The 18,802-nt window shown below is 41.8% G+C and overlaps 1 protein-coding gene across 1 annotated transcript in view; it reads left to right on the plus strand.

Annotated features, from left to right (window-relative positions):
• Positions 1-1,887: 1,887 nt before the first annotated feature.
• The window catches only part of Galnt5 (polypeptide N-acetylgalactosaminyltransferase 5), a 40,122-nt gene continuing 23,207 nt past the window's right edge, over positions 1,888-18,802 (plus strand). Inside the window, exons 1-3 of the mRNA XM_041631565.1 lie at positions 1,888-3,653; positions 15,921-16,087; positions 17,647-17,766. Coding sequence (XP_041487499.1) covers positions 2,233-3,653; positions 15,921-16,087; positions 17,647-17,766 — 1,708 coding nt within the window. The 5' untranslated portion in view covers positions 1,888-2,232. The remainder of the gene's footprint in view (positions 3,654-15,920; positions 16,088-17,646; positions 17,767-18,802) is intronic.

The following is an 18,802-nucleotide window of genomic DNA, read 5'->3' on the forward strand; positions in this document are numbered from 1 at the left end:
AAAGGGTAGATACTAGTAGACCAGTACGTCACAAGTTTGACTGTACATTGAAAAGACCTGGGAATTTTTTAAAAAATATAATAGCAGAAAACAAACCATTTCTACTTCGTATAAGTTATTCAAAATTTGGGGGTGGTGATGGTCCATATTTTCAACTTGATAGGGTCTAGAATATCTAGGAGACAAGGCCCATTTCTGAGGAATTTTCTAAATTTGTTTAACTAAAGTGGAAAAATCCATCTTAAACATGGGTGGTACCATTCTATAAACTGTTATATTGGGTTGTCAAGACAAAAAAAGCAAGCTAAGCCCACCACTGACCTTTTTCTATGCTTCCTGACTGAGTCTCCTGTGCCATGACTTCCCCACCATGATGGATTGCACTCTTCCACTGGGCGCCAAAATAAGGCTTTCTTCCTTTAAGTGGCTTTTGTCAGGCGACAGCAACAAGATAGAAGAGGACTGTCCTGTAGTTTTACGGCCAAATCTACATGGAAACTACTGGCATTTTGAATTCCCAGGGTCACTCAGAGTCTAGTCAAAGTCTTGAAACAATTATAAAGCCATGACTGATCCATCACTTAGTAAATACATGTGTATGTTGACTGAGGTTTCTGTCCCACCAGGTCCCACTTCTGTTTAGTCCCAAATAAACACACAGAGGTTTGTATTAATTATAAACTGATTGGCCTATTAGCTCAGGCTTTTTATTAACTCTTATAAATTATATTAGTCCATAACTCTTGTCTGTATTAGCCACATGGCTTGGTACCTTTTTTTTCGGCAAGGCAGTTATATCTTGTTTGCTCTGTGTCTGGATTCCTCTGTGTCTGGGTGATGACTATAGACTGACTGTTTTCCCTTCCCAGAATTCTCTTCTTCTCATTGCTCCACCTATATTTCCTCCCTGGTTGCCCTGTCTATACTTCCTGACTGGCTACTGGCCAATCAGCATTTTATTATACTACAATTGACAGGGTATAGACCATTGTCCCACAGCATGTGACTGTCCTAATCCATTTAAGTTTCTATAAAAAAAATATCATAGACTAAATAGTCTATAATCAATATCAGTTAATTTCTCATGGTTCTGAAGGCTGAGAAGTCCAGAATAGCTGACCTGATGTCTAGTAAGTTTTTATCACTTCGTTCCTTCAAGATTCCTTCTCTTTGTGCCTTCACATAGTGGAAGGGGCAAGGTAGATCACTGAACTCTTCTATAAGGACACATATCTAGTGTATGAGGGTTCCTTCTGCCTTATCTCACCACCTTCCAAAGACTTTACCTGCTGATATCACCCTATTGGTCTCCACATTGTATTTGGTGGGGACACAAGCATTCAGATCATAGCAAAGTATCTTGAATCTTCCATAGGAACATGACAAATTGTGTTTGTATATTAAGTTTAAAAATAAAATAAAGATGTACCAGTGTAAAAAGAGTAACTGAACTTAATTTTTTTTTCTGTACCTCTTTGTGTGTTTGTGAAAGTCTTCTGAATAGCTAAACACTCTTCTCTGGCAATGAAGCTATAAGATGCCCCCATTAACCTCTGAAACTGAAATATTAAGGTCAAGAATTAATTGATCCAGCAAAGCACTTCAGTGTCTGGGTACCACAGGGTTAATAAGTACGAGTGGGGTAGGTGGGGTTACAAACCAGGAACACATGCCCTCTAAGTTAGTTTGCCTTCTGTTTAATTGCCCTTAAAACACACACTCTCTCATATAACCCAGAAGGTGAGAGCTGAATGAAGTTTTCTGGGTAATGGCTTGAAATGTTTTCCTTCTGAGAAGTGGTATTGAGTTACAGCGTGCAGGGAACTGGGAGGAGAGAAGCAGGCGGCAGCAGGCAGCACCCTCCGAGCCCCACCTTTTCTTGGACTTGAAGGAAGGTGGACATGGGCCCTCCCAGACAAGATATAGTGAACTATCCTGTGGCTGCAGTTGACTGCTCTGGGAGTCACCTGGGGCCAGTGTTTACTAGGGTTTAGCCAGGGCCAGTGAACAGGCATCCATGCTTTGCAGTGAAATGCCACGCAGGCAGAGAGTGACAGGCAGTCAGTAGGAGCTGAGCTTTTCCCCCTTGGACGTCTGTTTCCTGCTAGGTTCAGGAGGGGGGGACTGGCTGCTGGTGGTGGTGGTGCTGCTGCTGTTGCTGTCTGAATTCTTTCTCCACTCCAGGTAAGCAGACTCAGAGGGAGGGCACGCTGCAAAGCACGCCTTTGTACGATGAACAAGATCCGAAAGTTTTTCCGAGGAAGTGGGAGAGTCTTGGCATTTATATTTGTAGCTTCTGTCATCTGGCTACTCTTTGACATGGCAGCTCTCCGCCTCTCATTCAGTGAGATCAGCACTGGGATACTTAAAGAAAACATCAGGAGGAGGGAGCAGACAGGGATCAGAGTCCAGCCAGACCAAATGAAGATCCTTTACAACAACATTCCAGGAATGAGGCTGCCCCGGAATGGAGTTTGGGGAAAGGAGAACTTTAGAAAGGCAGAGGACCATGCATTCAAGGTTGACGAGCATATGGACCAAGTCCAGAGGAGAGGGAAAATGCAGATCCCCTTGGGAAGGGGAAAAGCTGTACCTTTGTGGCACGCTGCACATCTGCGAACCCTCCCAGAGCCTCTTACTGTACAGAAGACAGATGGGAGAGACAGCAAACCTAAAGCCTCCTCCCAGCACATGACTCCTAAGCAAACAACAGTTTCATCACAGAGGACCCCATCTGCGGCATCAAGAGGAACGTTACTGACCAATATATCAGTACACACAGAAGCCTTTACTACAAAACAAGAGGCCCCAGAGAATCACACTCTCAGCAGGCAGGCATCAAAGCAAACATCTGAAAGGACCCTGAATGTGACCATCAGGGTCAGGACTGACAGCTCAAAGCAGCAGTCACAGACAGTAACAAAATCGAAGACACACTTTGCCAACTCGCCAATCCTGAAATCTGGGGAAGACATAGCCATAAAGAAAACTGAGGCTCAGGGCAAAGAACTAAAACACAAAGCCCATAAAGTGTTACCTCTTTTTAAGTTTATTGCTGATACAAGTCGTTTAAAGAAGCAATCTATGAATGAGACACAGTTGGGAGGCTTGCCAGAAGATGATGGCGCCAAAGTGGCACCAGGGAAGAAACTTAATATTTCAGAAAGCCAGGTTGTGGTTATAACCAAAGAGGAGGACCTGAGAACAGATACCAAAGAGGGACCTGATTCTAAAACCCAAACTATCGTCCCTAAATTACTGGGTGGAAGCCAAGAGAAACACTTCCCCAGAAATCAAAGCGAGACATCTTCCTCTCTGCTAGCTCCACAGAGAGCAGTGTCTCAAGCCAAGCTATCCTTAGCAGGGGGACTCCATTCAGGAAGAAGAAACTTGACTGCCAAGGCCCAGACTGTGCAATACCATCAAAACCACACAAATACCCCTGAAAACTCTGGAAGGCATCGTGTACTGAGAATAGATGTGACCCTTTCTCCAAGGGATCCCAATGCTCCGGGTCAGTTTGGGCGCCCAGTGGTTGTTCCGCCTGGAAAGAAGAAGGAGGCAGAACGAAGATGGAAAGAAGGAAACTTCAATGTCTACCTTAGTGACCTGATTCCAGTGGACAGAGCCATTGAAGACACAAGGCCTGTGGGGTAAGACCCATTTCTAGTCTCTTTTCTCGAACCCCGTATTGGGCTTTCCTGTATAGAGTTTTCTGAAATTTTATTTGTGTGAATTTCGGCCATGTAGAGAATTTATTTGACAGTTATTATTTGATGCTAGCCAAATAATCTACCATGCAAGTAGAGAAAAATTATATCAGAAATGCATGGGGGTTCTCCTTTTATGCTCGCATCTCAGGTCTCCTCCTTAGATTCCATTTCCTTCCCTTTGTCAAAAATCTCTTTAGATGAGTGGAAGCATTCAATTCATGATAATCTATACCTAAGTAGTAAAACACACAGAGTGATTCCATGCCTGCAGTGACAGTGGAGTAAATTACCATGTTGGAAGTTTTCATTGGTTACAAGCTTATCAGGAGTGTGGCTGGGTTGGTGTATTCACTGATAAGGGGGTCTCCTAAGACTTCCTGAAATTAAATTGTAAAATATGAATAACCATGAGTAATGATAACTAGGACAAGAAAGGAGATGACTTAATCTCTAAACTTAAAAGTCCTTTTGTTGATGAGAATAGCAGACTGTTGTGCACTCAGTCACTGAAAGCATTAATGCTGGAAAAAGTCCATCAAGGAGGAACTTCAAGAGCAGGCTAAGAATAATCCCGCTAACAGAGGTTCTGCGTTGACAGGATTCTACAAATATGTAGGCAAACTTCGTGAGCTTGAGAAAAGAGAGGGCAGGCACTATGACCTGACAATAGGTGGGGATACTCATGCAATTAGGGTCTTTCTAATTCTTCCCATTAGAAGTGTTTCACTTGCCAGTCAGTGGTGGTGCACACCTTTAATTCCAGAACTTGGGAGGCAGGACAGGTGAATCTCTGTGAGTTGGAGGCCAGCCTGGTCTACAGAGCGAGTTCCAGGATAGATTCTATATATTACAGAAAAACCCTGTCTCAAAAAAAAAAGTGTATCACTTGCCCATAGTACTGCCTTCTAAAGGTTCCCAATGGACCCTCATGATCAAATAATTAAGCTCCTTAGCTCCATCATCAGGAGGTGTATGCAATCATAGACATGATTAGAATGCAGGCTGTGACTCTCTTTGATGCACTTACAAATGAGGCTACTTGTAGCCATATGTTTATTGACCACTAATTAATAATATAGCTCTGATTACAACTTGATTTTCAGTTCCCTAAGCTAGCCAGCCTGGAAGCTGAAATCACAAATGGCAAGATTAGGACTCTGAGTTTGTGTGGTTCATAAACAAAGGTTTTTCTTTGGCTTCTTCAGAAAATGCTTCTTTTGAATATAGGAAGTCGGGGCAAGCTTTTGGACAGGGTTATCAGAAAGAGAAGGCAGGCACAGATAAACCTTTGCCTTAGGTATCAAAAGTAGCATCTTCAATGTGAGTTCAGTTCCAAAGAAAACAGTTCAGACTCTTACTTACTGTCACATCACTATTGGCCGGTCCTACTGACCTGTCTAGTTGAGACTCACGTTCCTCAACTCAGTGATTCATCCCAAAGAACACAGTAATAGTCCCAGAGGACTAAGCCAAGGTCCTAGGAACTTCAGTTGTCTCTGATTATTGACCTAGTTCTTCAGAAAAATTCACATTCACAAACCCCCTTCTGTCTCTTGTGCATTATCTTTCAAAAAGGGATTCTAAAAATTATGTTTCCCCAGCTATCACCTGAAATCCTGCGTGTCACAGTATTGCATGCTAACTACAACTTTGTGTAAGGAGTACAGGAAAATAAAAGTCTCTTTGAAGGCAACGTTGTTTAAATGTGCTCAGCTGGTGTTTCTACCAGCACGGGGTAGAATCAGGCAGGGCATAGAGCACAGGCTCCGGCTCCAAGTAGGAGAAACAGTGTGCGAGGCCAAAAGCAAGCACTAATGTCATCACCCGGCTGATTGATGGAAGGTTCCAGGGCTCCCGGAGCTTGTTCATTGATAATTTAGTTAGGGGAAGGAGAGTCCTGAAGCCCAGGAAAGCTACAATCAGACTCTGTCTTCTGTGGGAGATTGTCCAGCTGTTCCTGAAACTGACACGTGTGCCCAAGATGAGTCAGAGAGCGCAGGGCCAAATCTCCTCCCTCTTGCCACACAAACCACCTTGGCTAAATATAGGTGTGTCTCTGGGCAAGCTGCCTGGCTGATGCTTTGCCTGCCGCCCCAATCTGACGTAGATGAGCCAGCCATCAGAAAGCCTATTTGTGAGACCACCGAAAGGATTTCTTGTCCTTTTGTGATACTCTTCCCGAAAGGAGGATAAATAAGTTTTCTCTCCTTTTATTCCAACTTTGAGTATGAATCATGCATTCACATGAGGGTCTGGAAGAACAAATGAGAAAATACAAATGAGAACCACGTGGGACTTTTTGGGTAGGCAAGACTTGGAGCAAGGGATTTTTTTGTTGTGGTTTCTTTTTTCGAAACTTAGATATTATTTTTCTTCAACTTTGATCATAATGTATTTGAAATGTCTTGCTCATGTCTATAATAATATTTAAGGCAATCCATTTCAGGGAATTATTATAAAATATAGTAGGACTATATGTGCAGATTTGCATGGGTATGTGGGGAGAGTGGTATAAGAACAAGGACTTGTAATTCGCTGAAATGCAGACTACTGTAACCTTCGGATTTCAGAACCTTAGGAATAGCTCCCTGATGTTTACATTTGGAAACAAAACTGCTATTATAGATCAATTAACACAATAAGTGCCATATCATAACTTCTGTTGAATATAGACTGAAGAGGGATTAAAGGACAGGTTTGCAATGTTCATTTGGTTTCATTACTCTCAGTGCAAATAATGACTAGTTCCTAGTTAATAATTGAAGGCTAAATTAACTAACTGCTATGCTAGGACAAGGCTGACGTGACGATGAAGAGACAGGCAGGGTTGCCAGGACAACTTCTCCTACGTTAGCTTTAAAATCGGAGTCTCTTTTCCAAACCAGCTCTTCCAGCTTTTTCCAAACTCCACAGAGAAATGTCTAAGATGCTTCACAATCTTGAGGTCTTATCCAAAAATTAAGGATGCCTCTCTGCAACCAGCCTTGCTGGGCTATGCTCTCAGGGCTATCTATGTTTCTCTGCCTCACAGTTGATATCTAGTCTGGGACACAGGCCGTGTCTCCCAAGGTGGGCCCTCAGCAGAGGAAACGCCAGTCTCATGACACTTTAAAAAAATTGTAGGTGATGTGAGATGATGTGTATGTATGTATGTGTATGCATTTTTACATGAGTGTGAACGTGTGTGTGTGTGTGTGTGTGTGTGTGTAGGCTTAAAGTTGATGTTGGGTGTCTTTAATTGCTCTCTTCTTCATTTATTGAATTGGGTTCTTTAGCAGAACTCACTGACCCAGCTAGTCTAGTCAGCTCCCCCAGGCTCCCATTTCTGTTTCCTCGGTTCTGAGATTATACGTGTCCACTGCCTGGTGGATTCTGCGGATCTAAACTCTCATCCTCATGCCTACCGAGCATGAGCTTTACTGGCTGAGCCTCTCGCTAGCTCCCACGATTATGTCTTTTATGCATTCTGCTCCTGACGATCCCCTGTTGGTTTTAATAGCTGATCTCGTGCCAGTCTCCCTCAGCTCTCCACTCCCATGGCCTCACACGTTAATCCAGCATTACACTGGATCCTAGTGTAGCCTACCTGGACCAGGGCCACGACATAGCTATGACCACTAAATTCCACTGGCATCGGATGGATGCAGCCTTCTCTTTGCTGAAGCACTTTGGTTCCTCAACAACAAGAACTACCTTCGTGCTGAAGTTCCAAGCTTCTGCAGAAACTGTTCTAAGCTTTACTTGCTTCTCCCCTAGGGTATAGCACAGAGCTAAGCATTCCAAAGACAAAGGTTTGCACAATGCTGACTCGAAAATATGTTTCTCTGAAATGGGGTTTAGAACTAATGCTATTGTGAAATGAATGAGAAGCATTAATTCAAGGGTAGCATATTAATCACCCTACAAATTCATAGTTTCCTGATTTTTCATGATGAATATATGGAGCGTGTTATCATTTGACTTAAGGTAACTATATCCTGCTTTTCACTGAGCTATCAATTAATTCATGTTTATTCATTAGCTCAGTTTTTATTCCTTTAGTTTTAATTTTAATGTTTTGACTTTCAAGTGAGGCAATTGCTTTTGTTTAGGTTATCTTTCCTTTCAAGAAACAAAATAGAATTTCATTTTCACCTAGAGTACTTATTTATCAAATACACCTGAAATCAGATGTTCTTTTGATAGTCCCTTTAAACTGTAAAACAGAGACAAGCAAACCAAAAAGCAAAATTAACCTAACCATTGAAGTCCTGCTTAGTTCTTGAAGTGTGTTTGCATTAGCACTAATGAACATGCATACACACTTCACATATACACATACCACATACAGCCCCCACCACACACATACACACTAACATGTTGCTGAACCAAAGCCCTCTCCATCTAAAATAGGTTAATTCTGTTTGGAAAAGGCTTTCTTTAGGCCTAAAGCTATGGTTAAGATGGAGCTCCAAAAATGAAGTTATTTAGAAGTGCACTTCCTGAATTTGGACTTGTAGAAAAAAAATACTTCAAAGAAGTTTTGCTGCCAACATTTAGTTATCAAAATACAATAAGAGTTGGGGCTGGAAAGATGATTTATCAGTTAAGTGCACTGTTTGCTCTTATGGAAAACCTAGGTTGAAAACTTGGCATCCATATGCTGTCTGACAACCATCCATAACTCAAGCCCTGGGGAATAATGTCTTCTTCTGACCTACAGGGACACCAGGTACACACATGGTGCAATACATATATTCAGATAAAATACTTATACACATAATACATGCCTTGAAAATTCCTGGTCATAATGTACCCATCTATGTCTGATGAATTTGTTTAGTGGGGTGATTTTGTGGGTAATAGTGATTGGAGAATATCACCTACAATAGACTGGAGCAGAGGTGAGATTTCCCAGCCAGGGAAGAGCCCATCTGTGGCAAGGAATATCATCACCTAAAAGGCATGATGTCTTTCCTGAGTATACACCTATGGGAGAAAGCACTCGCTGCTGCTTCTTCAGTAGTGTGTGTATCAGTGCAAGCAAGCGTCAGCACTGGTGAGCAGACCTGTCTATAGAAGACGGCTCAGAGATGTGTTTCACAATTTTAAAAAGTCATATGTAAAAGAAAATAAGTGGGAAAATGTATTTAAGATGCAGAAGCTAGACCATATAACATAGCAATAATTAAATATGGCCGAGAAATAATTCCGAAGCCTTCAGGTGCCCCTCTCTGTCATTCACCTCTAACTAGAAAGAGAAAGACAGCCAGAGGAGAAAATAGAAACACAATCCTGTCATTAATTCGAAGCAGAGAAAGCTACAATACGGGTCCTAACTAGCACAAACCTGAGGAAGCTAATACAGATCAGGTTCCATCCTCCTAAATGTTGCCCATGACCTAGAAATACACTTGAGAGATCATAATTAGCAAGTACAGGACTATGAACCTATTCACAGCTGTCTCAGACATCTAACCCATATTCATCATCACCCTCATTTTATCAAATTCTTCATGCACTATTTCCTTGGGTCCTCCTGTCCCAGGACATACTTTCCTGTTGTGTGCTCTGGCTGACCTGCTTCAGTGGAACTTTCCAAAGAGAGGAAGGACTCTCCTCCCCTCCCCCAGCCAAAAGTAAGAAAACTCAAGAAACAATAGTAATGTTTAGCTGCTTTATTTTATTTTTTTCAAAACTAAAAAGAGCTATTTAGACTTCCCTGGAAAATTGTCTTTAAGATGCCAAAACCAAGCACCTTTAAATGAGCTTGCCTTTTAAATGTGCTGTGCATCATGTGCAAGACTTGAGACAGAGAACTCAACATTCGCAAAGTTCTTGCCACTGGGATTCTTATTCATCCTAAGAACAATTGTTTAAGGCTTATATGGTCTCCATCATCCCAGTGTTACCTATAGAGAAGCTGGAGGTTGGCACTGAGGCAGGTAAATCAGGCAGTAGCCATTGACTTCGTTGCATACCGTACTTTCTTCTTGTTGCCAAGAGCTAGCACACCAGGCCAAAGCAGCTGGTACCTTTTATCCTTCATATCTGTTATCCCATTTGACCACCCCAACAGCCATGGCAGACTGATAAAGTATTGCATCTCCTTATGAACAAATGACGGAACACACACACATGCACACACATACACACACAAAGACAAGGGCTCATAGCTCAGAAGCAATGGGTTGGATACCAATGCTAAGTTTTCTGATCTGCCCTCACTAGACAATAACTACCCTTCACCAGTCTTGGTTTCTCTGATCTCAGCTAGTCTACTTCACAATGATATGTCTAGGCCTCCTTGGTCGGTGAAGGTTCTTTGTGAAGAGCAATCTAGCCCTTGCTCATAAGACATTCTTATTATATTATACTCCAGATAGTGATGGATTCATATATGTATATGTATATATATATATATATATATATATATATATATATATATATGTTACACATGCATGTGCATTTTATACTAGGCACCCAGCATCACTAAGGATAAGAACCTGCCTTGCACACTTTACTGGCGAGAAAAGCAAACCCACTAACAGATTTAGGATTCATGGGAACTGCCAACTTCTAATATGAGTGCTTTTTCCATAGGTTCCATAACTTCCTTCTGATTCTTTATATTCAAATGACTTTTGGAGAAATTAAGACCTTTTTCTTCTTCACGCATAGGTCAGAGGTAAGAAGGCAGACGAACATTGCATAGGGAATCTCACAAGATAACAAGAATGGGTAAAGAGTTCAAGATGAGTACTTATACCGCAGAGCAAGTGTGAGGAGAGGGCTACCTTGCCCAAGGTCACACACAGCAGGGCAGGCAAGAAACATGGCCCCCAGGTGCCCTGCCCTCACCCAGTACTATTTCCAACCTAGAACTCCGCCATCTTAACTCCGGCCTCTAATCCAATATCACTCTGCCAGCTGCCTGGGCAAAATAGACTATTGTTAAATGGCAAGCATTGGTGCTGGTAGGGTGTATTTCTGAGCCTGAGTCCATTCCTTCTGATGACACATTCTTGCCTGTGTGACTGCAGCATCGTCTGGCTAAAGACTTTAGAGGGAAGCGGAAGAGTTGCCCTGCTAGCGCTCAGTCAGGTGATTTGAACTAAATGTCAAGGATCATTTGCCCTAAAAAAAAAAAAAAAAAAAAAAAAAGAACAAAACACAAAAGTAAAATCCTCATATCAGTATACCCTCTTATCAGCAAGAGGCAAAGAGGCTCAAATAATTTTAAGGTCTGAGGAAAGAATATAATTCCTGACAGCGTGCATTGCAGCTGGCTGCGCGATTCTCCTGATGCTCCGGAAGATAGCAGAGTGTGGGGAGTGAAGGCCGCTCAAGGCTCCCATGGAGGCTGTAGTTGAATTGCAAATGGAAGTTGAAACACATTCTTCCGACCTTCTGTTCAAACCCATAAAGACTGAGATTTGACCCACATGATGCGGTTTTGCCTCTGCTGGAATAAAATGAAAAATTCATAGAAATGAGAGAATGTTATCGTTCCTTCAGTGTTCTGATGTGAAACAGTCCGGATTTGATAGGCTCCATTCAAATCAAGTCGGTGGCTAAGGACTGAGCACACAGAAGCTGAGAAGGTGAGCCATCAACTTTTGGAGTCTCTTGATAAATGAACGGGCACTTGGTAGATTCAGATTAAAGCCTGCTTGAGGCAGGGCAGAGCTTCGAGTCAGAAAGAAACTGTGAGTCTTAGAGAGAGAGCTCTTCCAAGTTCTCACACAGACTTTTCTGAGTGATGCCTGCCCAGTATTTTTATACCCACTGTCTCATAAAACCTGCATAAATTTTTTGTGATGCAAGCGTCACAATCTTCACCCTAAATATGAATGATCTGAGGTTCTGAAGATTAGGTGCCATGCTGATACTTACATCACCAGCCGGTACCACAGGGGACCAAAACTTATCTCTTCATTGTCCTTCTGCATCCCAAGCCTTTCCCCTCCCACAGTCTTGCATTAGCTCCTTCAGGTGATGAGAGCCGTCACATTTGAGGTCCCCATAATCTCTAGTCTTTGGATTGCCTCACTGATCCAAACCTAGATCCCACACCCTGTAAGACAATGAATCTGAATAATTTCAAGCAGAGACCAGGACTTGTAGATTCTAAACACCTAGTTTGTGTAATAAACTATTTTTAATAAAATCATCAATTCTTAGTCTCAGAAAAAAATCCCACAAACCCAAATACCATGCATATAAGTTGGATTTCTGTGGCTATTCCCTTGCCTGCAAAAGTAGCAGAAATCAAGACTCTGACAAATCAGAAACAAAGATAATTCGCTTTCCTTGGGTCAGGGGAGAACAGTTTGAAGTGGTTTGGCAACCTATGGAATCTCCATGAAACTGGGTGGATGTGGCTACTTGTATCAGGGACAGATGTTACTAGTACTGAAAGCTGTCTACCCTGGCCCACTGTGCCTGGAAATAGGCAACAAGAAAGCTGCTTGGTAGACACTTGGCACATGTTTAACTGATGCAGAAGATCAGGTTCCTAAAAGTATGTGACCTAATGCTGGGTCACCCACTCAGCTCTCCCTTCTTAATAGTTATGAAGAACTGAGGTGGGGGCTAAGAAAGAAACTGAAGAAAAATGAGCCTGAAAAGGGGGTGAAAATCAGAAGTGTATACAATCTCAGGAGAGCAGGAAAATATTGAATGACCTAAAGAGACTAGACACGTCAGTTGCTTCAACCGCACTTAAGGTTGTTAACCAATGAAAGGAAAGCCCACCCCACTGAAAATTTTGACAATCATTGGTATTTTTGGCCAGCTCTTAATTCTCCCTGTACCATCCCTCGCACGTATACATATGGTTTCATCTCTCAGGGAAGGGAGAAAAAGAGGCTGACAAATTCACCCCCTCCCTCATAGCTGCTTCCTGCTTCCATTTTACAGATTGCTTACACGGCCGACTACACAGCACTGCCTGTTCATACACAGCCAGCTACACGGTATCGGGCTTGAACTAATCACTGCACTCCAGCGCCACTCATTCCCTCCTAGGGACTCACTGCACTGTCACTCCAACCATTCTTGCTCACCGCCACACTTTCTGAGAGCTGAAACCTGACCTTAGAGCTATAAACTACCTTAGAAAATAAAATCCAGAATTTATCATTTTTTCCAAAGTTCTCCTTCAACTGTTGGTAATTATACAGTCAACTACATTTTTTATCAGTACTTGGCAAACCTGTAATTGGTGTCTTTCTTTTTCCTTTTTCTTTCCTAAATTTGAGTATCAATACTTAATTCATGGCAAAGTATTACAATTAATATTCTATTGGATTTCTGTAAAAATTATAAACTTTAAAGAAGATCCAAACGTGGTTTTTAAAAGGAAAGAAAGAAAATTGAGGGAATAAATGACTAATTCAACATTTCTCTTACTTATAAGTAAACCTAGCTTTGAGTTGGAGGGAAGGTGAATCCCATATTTAAAGATATATAGGCATGTTGCCCCTCCCAAATAAAAGCTCTTTCCTGCTTTAGCCTCTTAAGTCCTTGGGGTGGACCAATGGCAATGGTTCTTCAGGGGCATATTTACTTATTAATTACCACAGTCTGCAACAGTTCCCTACATAATAAAAAGTTGAATACTGTGTGGCCAAACTTTTAATTGGAAAATAGAGGGCAGAGACTGGCAGAATTTGAAACTATAACAGAAAATGAAACTGTCAGTAGAAACAACATGGATGCTAAGAATGCCAGCGAGGTCCGGAAGAAAGCAAAGCTCTCTGCAGAGGACATTTCTATCACCTCTGGGAACATGATGTCATCATGAGAAGATATTGGTCAAAATACGGGCACTGGAAGTGTTTCTTTTGAATGTTTGCAGGGATTGAGCAGCTGGTGATGGGTAACTGCGGAGACGTAATGTTTGTTACATAGCAGTAGGGAGCATGGCTGAATTGTGTCCTCTGTCATAAATATGAGCAGAAGCTGAAAGTGATGAACTTGGACATTTGTTAAGGAGAGCAGCAAGCACAGCTTTGAAGGGTTGGCCTGGTAGCTTCTTTCCCCTTGAAGCAAAATGTGAGAGAGGCTAGGCAAATCAGGAGAAGCTGTGGAGCAGAAATCGTAGGTGTTACAGCAACCACGGGTAATTAATATAATCCTTAAATGTAGTCAGAAATGCTCATTCTTTATAGAAATTCCAATGCAGGTTTTGTTTGTGCAGAATACGATTAATTTAGGCAGGCTGTTATTTTACATTAGCGTTCGAATCATATTAAGACGTCTGATTGAAATGTGTTATTTTGACTTTATAGCACCTGAAAATATAGTACATGTTCATTTCAGCTCTCCAGTGTTTTCTTAAGTGTAATCACATATTATGAGGGTACTGAATTAGCTTTACGTAAGAACCTGCATTCCCCCACTGACGGATCAGTGACTTGTGAGTCATTCCTCTGTCTCTTATTTTGTTTATGACAAAGATTCTCAATTTCTGTGCAAACTTTCTGAGTCTGTTTTCTGGGGCGGAAGGTTGGATGTATGTTTTCCCAAGGTCTTTTGGTTATTATGCTAACCAACTGCCTTGGGGAAAGACTGAAATTATAGACCATGGTGGGTTTGCTTGTATTTCTTCTGAGAAAGCTCTGTGTCAGATATATATTTAAGTAAGAAAAGTTTTTAATCCCTGCTTTGTAGTTGGCAAGTTAAAGTTCAAAGAAGTTATGCAATTTCTCCAAGCAAGTAATTGGAGATAAGTGATATGTGACCATATGTTTATTTGATTCCTGATCCACACTCTATTAGTGCAGAAGAGCATTGTAGGCCAATGAAATGAAAACTACATCATTTTACATTCCCATGTATGGTCTAACTAGGTAAATGAGACTGGGTGAGTCATTGATCATCTCATGCTTCATTTTGCCCCATTTAAAGAAGTATGTGACAATACATTACACAACTGCATCTCAGGCAATCGCCATGGTATGGAATTAAATTAGGTTCACAATGGTACTTTGGCAACCATGAACAAAAAAACGAGCAAATGTTGTTTGTTTGACCATAGCATTTGCTTTTATCTGTGTCTTCATATTCATTAAGTAAACAGAACTGAGCCATGATACTTAGCAAAAGCTCTGGTTCTCACAAATGCTGCATCGACTGCTAGCTATTTTTACTCTGGGGATTTAAACTTCCATGGTTACTTCTAGAGCCTGGGTGAAGCGGAGTTGCCGTCCCAGCTCTGGAACTTACTAAAATAATCAAGAGCCAGTCTGTCCGTGACTTCAGCCATTAATGGGTTAAAGGGGAAAGAGGTCAGAATCTTACAGTGAAATACGTCAGAGCACTTGAGTATTTATTGACCTTCATCACTGATTATTATGTTACCAAGAGGAGGCGTGTTAGCAGAATGGCTAATATAATTTGGAAGGTCCTGCTAGGAGCTGTCCTGGAACAGTGACCCAGACCAGACCCAGAAAATGCCATAGTGAGGCAGCGTGAGCTGCAGAGCCTGTAGGAAACCATGGCCAGGTGGAGCCCATGGAGCACCTGCTCCTTCTTAGACTGGCTCTCATTTCTGTGCCAGCAAAACGACTTGAAGTATGGCCACTCTGCAGTCATCACAGCAAGGAGCTTCCAAATAGAGAAGTGGGAAAGAGTGTGATTATTTGGCACATGTACATTGTACCATAAATACATTCATATGCTGAGTCGGGTGAAGGATATCTCTTTTGGCATTTGCAGATGGCTATGTATACAGGCAGTCCTAAACTACTTAGTAACACTAAATAACTCAGAATGCTTTCTTCTGGTATATTATTTAATAATGGTAGCAATAGCTACCGTTCAGTGAATGCCTGTGCCAGGAACTATGGTAGGCGGTTTCTATACAGTTCATTAGACTCTCTTAGAGGGCCATCACTTTGTTTGGCAGATGTGAAAAACTGAGGCACAGAAAGAATACATAGGTTAGTATTGAGGTTAGTATCTTGGTGGTAGGATTAAAATAGAATCTAACCTACAAAGCCCCTATCCTCTTCAGTGCAGTCTACACCACCAAAGAAGAGATCGAGTCTGTCATTGTTAATCATTTCAACAAACACTATTGTTGAGGCATATAAAATGATCCTGGTACACATATAAGCCGGTGACGATAGATGCATGTGTGTGCACACACAGAGAGATTATTTAGGACCCTTTGTGATCTCAGTGGCGTATCTCCTCAGCTGTGCTTATTCCCTGGCCCAGGTGTGCAGAGCAGCTGGTTCACAATGACCTCCCCACCACCAGCATCATCATGTGCTTTGTAGATGAGGTGTGGTCCGCTCTCCTGAGGTCCGTGCACAGCGTCCTCAATCGCTCCCCTCCACATCTCATCAAGGAGATTCTGCTGGTGGATGACTTCAGCACCAAAGGTAAAGCCTGCCTTGGATCCCCCTGGGACATTAAAGCTTGACGGAAGGAGGGCAACAGTAGTTGGGGGTCAGAAGACAATTGGATGAAGCTTAAGTATTTGTAAATGCCAAATTATTGTTTCATGTGGAGCCACAGAAACCAATCTAAGTGCTGATCACATATTACTAACTGAGGCTGGACACATGGCTTAGCAAGTGAGAGCACCAGCTGTTCTTTCAAGGGATGCTGCTTCAATTCCCAGCACAAAACTGTGTAAATGCAGTTTCAGGGGAGCTACTACCCTCTTCTGGCCTCAATTGGCACTGCATGCTTACAGTACTCAGACACACAGGTAAAACACCCATGCATGCCGCAAACACATCTTTAAGACTATATCACTCACTGGTCATCCCGGGAATGTCTTACCCATTCCCATTGTGAGTCCTCTGCTTTGTAGGGGTGATTTTAGTGCTGCCATTCCCTGAGCTGGTCATTTGAGTCTAGAAGATGATGAATAAGTCATATTTCATGGACTGTAATGAACAAAGTCCACTCTGTTAATAGAATTATTCTTCTACTGTCAGTAGCCAAGTTAAACTCTATGGAAAGCAAATAAATGGAAGTTCCCTGGCTTCTTCTAAAGAATAAGGAAGATCCCATGTGAGGTTAAGCATGGAGAAGACACATTTTCAAAGGATCAGAAAGATAATGGTTCTAGTGCAGTCTGGAAGCAGGAGTCTCCACAGTTTTTAAGTTTTGTTTTCTTTCCCACATCGAAGAATTTTGCTCTTTACATTACCAAATTTTCTCTGTATATAGGAAGTCCCACAGGCCTAGTGATGCCACAATGGGAATTCCCAAATTTTTACCCATTTTTTGAACTAGCAAGAACAGCAAATGGATGGTGATGTCAAAGAAACAGCTGAGCCTTGATCTGTAACGCCAGTGATACATGTGCTTTCTATGGTTCTGTTGTTACTACAATAATCACAGTGAACTCAAGCAGCAATAAGATGCCAGAAGAGAATTGAAAACGTTAGTAAGTGATCTTAAATAACATACAGAGAAATAGCAGCAGGCTACCAAGCAAAAGGAGACCTTTGATGAAGTCTCTTTTGGATGAGTTTTTTGTGGACCCTGAATCTCGTACAGTTTCTGGGTCCTCTTTAAGAAAACTATACACACCCAGTTTGTGGTGGGGACACATACACCTTTAATCCCAGCACTCAGAAGGCAGAGGCAGGTAAACCTCTGTGTTCAAGGCCAGCCTGGATATGCAGAGAAAACTTGTCTCGAAACAAACAAAAACGAAATTCACATCCACAAAATTAGTGAAAAGTGAGCTGTAAATATATTCTGAAAAAATCTGATGTGGTAGCATATACCTGTAATCCTAGTATCTGGGGGCAGAGGCAGGAGAATCAAGAGTTCAAACCCAGCCTGGGCTATATAGTGAAATCCACTCTCAAAAAAAAAAAAAAAAAAAAAAAAAGACATCATAGCTTTGAATTTGACATTGCAAAGACACCGCTGGTAAACCTAGTTAAAGTATCCTGTGCTTGTTCTTACTCTGATACAGACTACCTAAAAGCTGATTTGGATAAATACATGTCTCAGTTTCCAAAAGTGCGGATTCTTCGCCTCAAAGAGAGACACGGCTTGATCAGAGCGAGGCTGGCAGGGGCACAGAATGCAACAGGTAAGGAACTGCTCCACTTTCGCTTTCCTCATAGGTCTGCTTTAATTTAGGACATTTTCAAAATAGGCAGAGTTTGAAAGAATAGAACAGGAGTACCCACCTGTTCACCTCTTATGGCTACTGATTTTTAATTCTTGAAAAATGCATGCTTTGTCTCCCACACACACACACAGTCATAGATACATTAGCCATATTTTCTGGGCCTTTGAAAAGGGATTTACAGACACTATGACACCATGACACTATACACCTGAGTTTACACTGGGCATTACAGGGAAAAAAAAGCATACTTTCACATTGAAAAACAACAAATACCTATAAATATCCTTTCAACTTTTCTCATTATTCCTAATATTTTCCATTTCAAAGTCTTTTTAAAATTTCATGTGCTTTGGTTAGTTTGTTCTTTTAGTCTCCCAGTCTACTCAGCCCCTCACACACCGCATTGACATAGTGTGTTATTTTCAAATCTCAGGCAATATAATTGTACAGTTGTTTAAGTGCCTGTACTTACTTACCAGGTCAAGATCACCTGATCTGGCTGGTTGGAGGGGCCACAGCACAACCGAGGCTATGACAATATTATTGAGTGCAATCAGAATGTTTATGCCTTTATCAGAAACAGAAGATAGTGGCAATTGCCAGGATCAATACAGTTGTAGTTGCCAGGATACAGTGACATTTGCAAGTCATACAGGGGACACAAAATTAATGTCTGAGACCAACTGTCCTGTCATGCTTGCTTGACCACTAACGAAATACACAGAGAAACACAACGTGGCCTGAACACATCACTGCATGAGGGAGTCCATTAGTCTCTCAGGAACGGGAAGGCACATTGTGTGCCCCAGGAGCCTGACTCCAACCTGAAAAACCTATGACACATGCCTCTCAAAGCAGCTAGGCCAGGCCAACTCCATGACTCCCTGTGCAACTGACCATGTTCTGAAATTTCAGTCTTCATGTTAGCTGTAGGATAAATGATTTGAGTGTGATCAATATATGCAATTTGACTATCGGTCACAGCGGTTGCCCA

This window comes from Microtus oregoni, unplaced genomic scaffold, assembly GCF_018167655.1.
Source record: "Microtus oregoni isolate MIOR12 unplaced genomic scaffold, Mior012 000037F_ref0000500, whole genome shotgun sequence".
In the NCBI taxonomy this organism is placed as follows: Eukaryota; Metazoa; Chordata; class Mammalia; order Rodentia; family Cricetidae; genus Microtus; species Microtus oregoni.